Source organism: Peromyscus leucopus, chromosome 4, assembly GCF_004664715.2.
Source record: "Peromyscus leucopus breed LL Stock chromosome 4, UCI_PerLeu_2.1, whole genome shotgun sequence".
Taxonomy (NCBI): domain Eukaryota; kingdom Metazoa; phylum Chordata; class Mammalia; order Rodentia; family Cricetidae; genus Peromyscus; species Peromyscus leucopus.
Genome location: NC_051066.1, coordinates 86,317,213 through 86,318,556, shown reverse-complemented (window position 1 = coordinate 86,318,556; position 1,344 = coordinate 86,317,213). Strand labels below are relative to the sequence as shown.

Sequence of the window (1,344 nt, the reverse complement as noted above, 5' to 3'; positions counted from 1 at the left end):
AGAAATGAGTTGGTATAGCATGGTCAGTTGTAACACTGTGGTCTTATGTACCTTTGACCTATGCATTCTTTTGTATTTGCAAACAAATATAATTTCTTGCTTGCACAATCCATTTATTGGTCTAGATAGCTGTGAAAATTTTAGTTTTGTGTATTTTTTCTCATTAGATTTAGGCTTTGTTGGTAGTTTTTAATGACATTTGAGTTATGCTGTTTTCATTGTAGCATCACTGTCATCCTTATTATCACTAGTATCATCATTATTCAGCCCATGTGATAAATTTTATTAAGTAGTTTTCTTTATAATATAGACAGGAATGATAAATTACTATAATCCCTAATGATTCTACTTTCTTACTCATTTTCTTATTTCTCCGGTTTATCTGCAGAATCACTGGCTGGATCAATGGATGGAGGGAACCACACAGTGGTGTCCGAATTTGTGTTTCTGGGGCTCACCCACTCCTGGGAGATTCAGCTCCTGCTCCTTGTGTTTGCCTCTGTGCTCTATGTGCTAAGCATGACTGGAAACATCCTCATTGTGTTCTCTGTGACCATTGACACTCACTTACACTCTCCCATGTACTTCCTTCTGGCATGTCTCTCCTTCATTGACTTGGCAGCCTGTTCTGTTACTTCCCCCAAGATGGTTTATGATTTGTTTAGAAAGCACAAAGTCATCTCTTTTGGAGGCTGTATCACTCAGATCTTCTTTATTCATGTCATTGGTGGTGTGGAGATGGTGCTGCTCTTGGCCATGGCCTTTGACAGGTATGTGGCCATATGTAAGCCTCTGCACTACATGACCATCATGAGCCCACGAGTGTGTGTTTTGTTTCTGGCTGCGTCTTGGGGCCTAGGCATTAGCCACTCATTGTTCCAGCTGGCTTTTATTATTGACTTACCCTTCTGTGGCCCAAATGTATTTAACAGCTTTTACTGTGACCTTCCTAAACTTCTTAAATTGGCCTGTACAGACACCTACAAATTACAGTTCATGGTCACTATCAACAGTGGTTTCATCTGTGCTGGCTCTTTCTTGTTGCTTCTCATTTCTTATATCTTCATCCTGTTCAATGTCTGGAAACATTCTTCAGGTGGTTCATCCAAAGCCCTCTCCACTCTCTCAGCTCACATCACTGTGGTGTTTTTATTCTTCGGTCCCACACTGTTTGTTTATACATGGCCACACCCTGACTCACAAATAGACACATTTCTTGCTCTGTTTGATGCAGTTCTCACTCCGTTTCTAAATCCAGTCATCTACACATTCAGGAATAAAGAGATGAAGGCAGCAATAAAGAGAGTTTTCAAAACATTATTAACTTTCAGAAATATTTCATAA

The 1,344-nt window shown here is 39.7% G+C and overlaps 1 protein-coding gene across 1 annotated transcript; it reads left to right on the top strand.

Moving 5' to 3' along the window:
* The first annotated feature begins 399 nt into the window (after positions 1 to 399).
* On the top strand, positions 400 to 1,344 carry LOC114688265 (olfactory receptor 4F3/4F16/4F29-like). The gene has a single exon (XM_028862884.1). It carries the CDS (start codon positions 406 to 408, stop codon positions 1,342 to 1,344), a length of 939 nt encoding a protein of 312 aa, XP_028718717.1. The 5' UTR covers positions 400 to 405.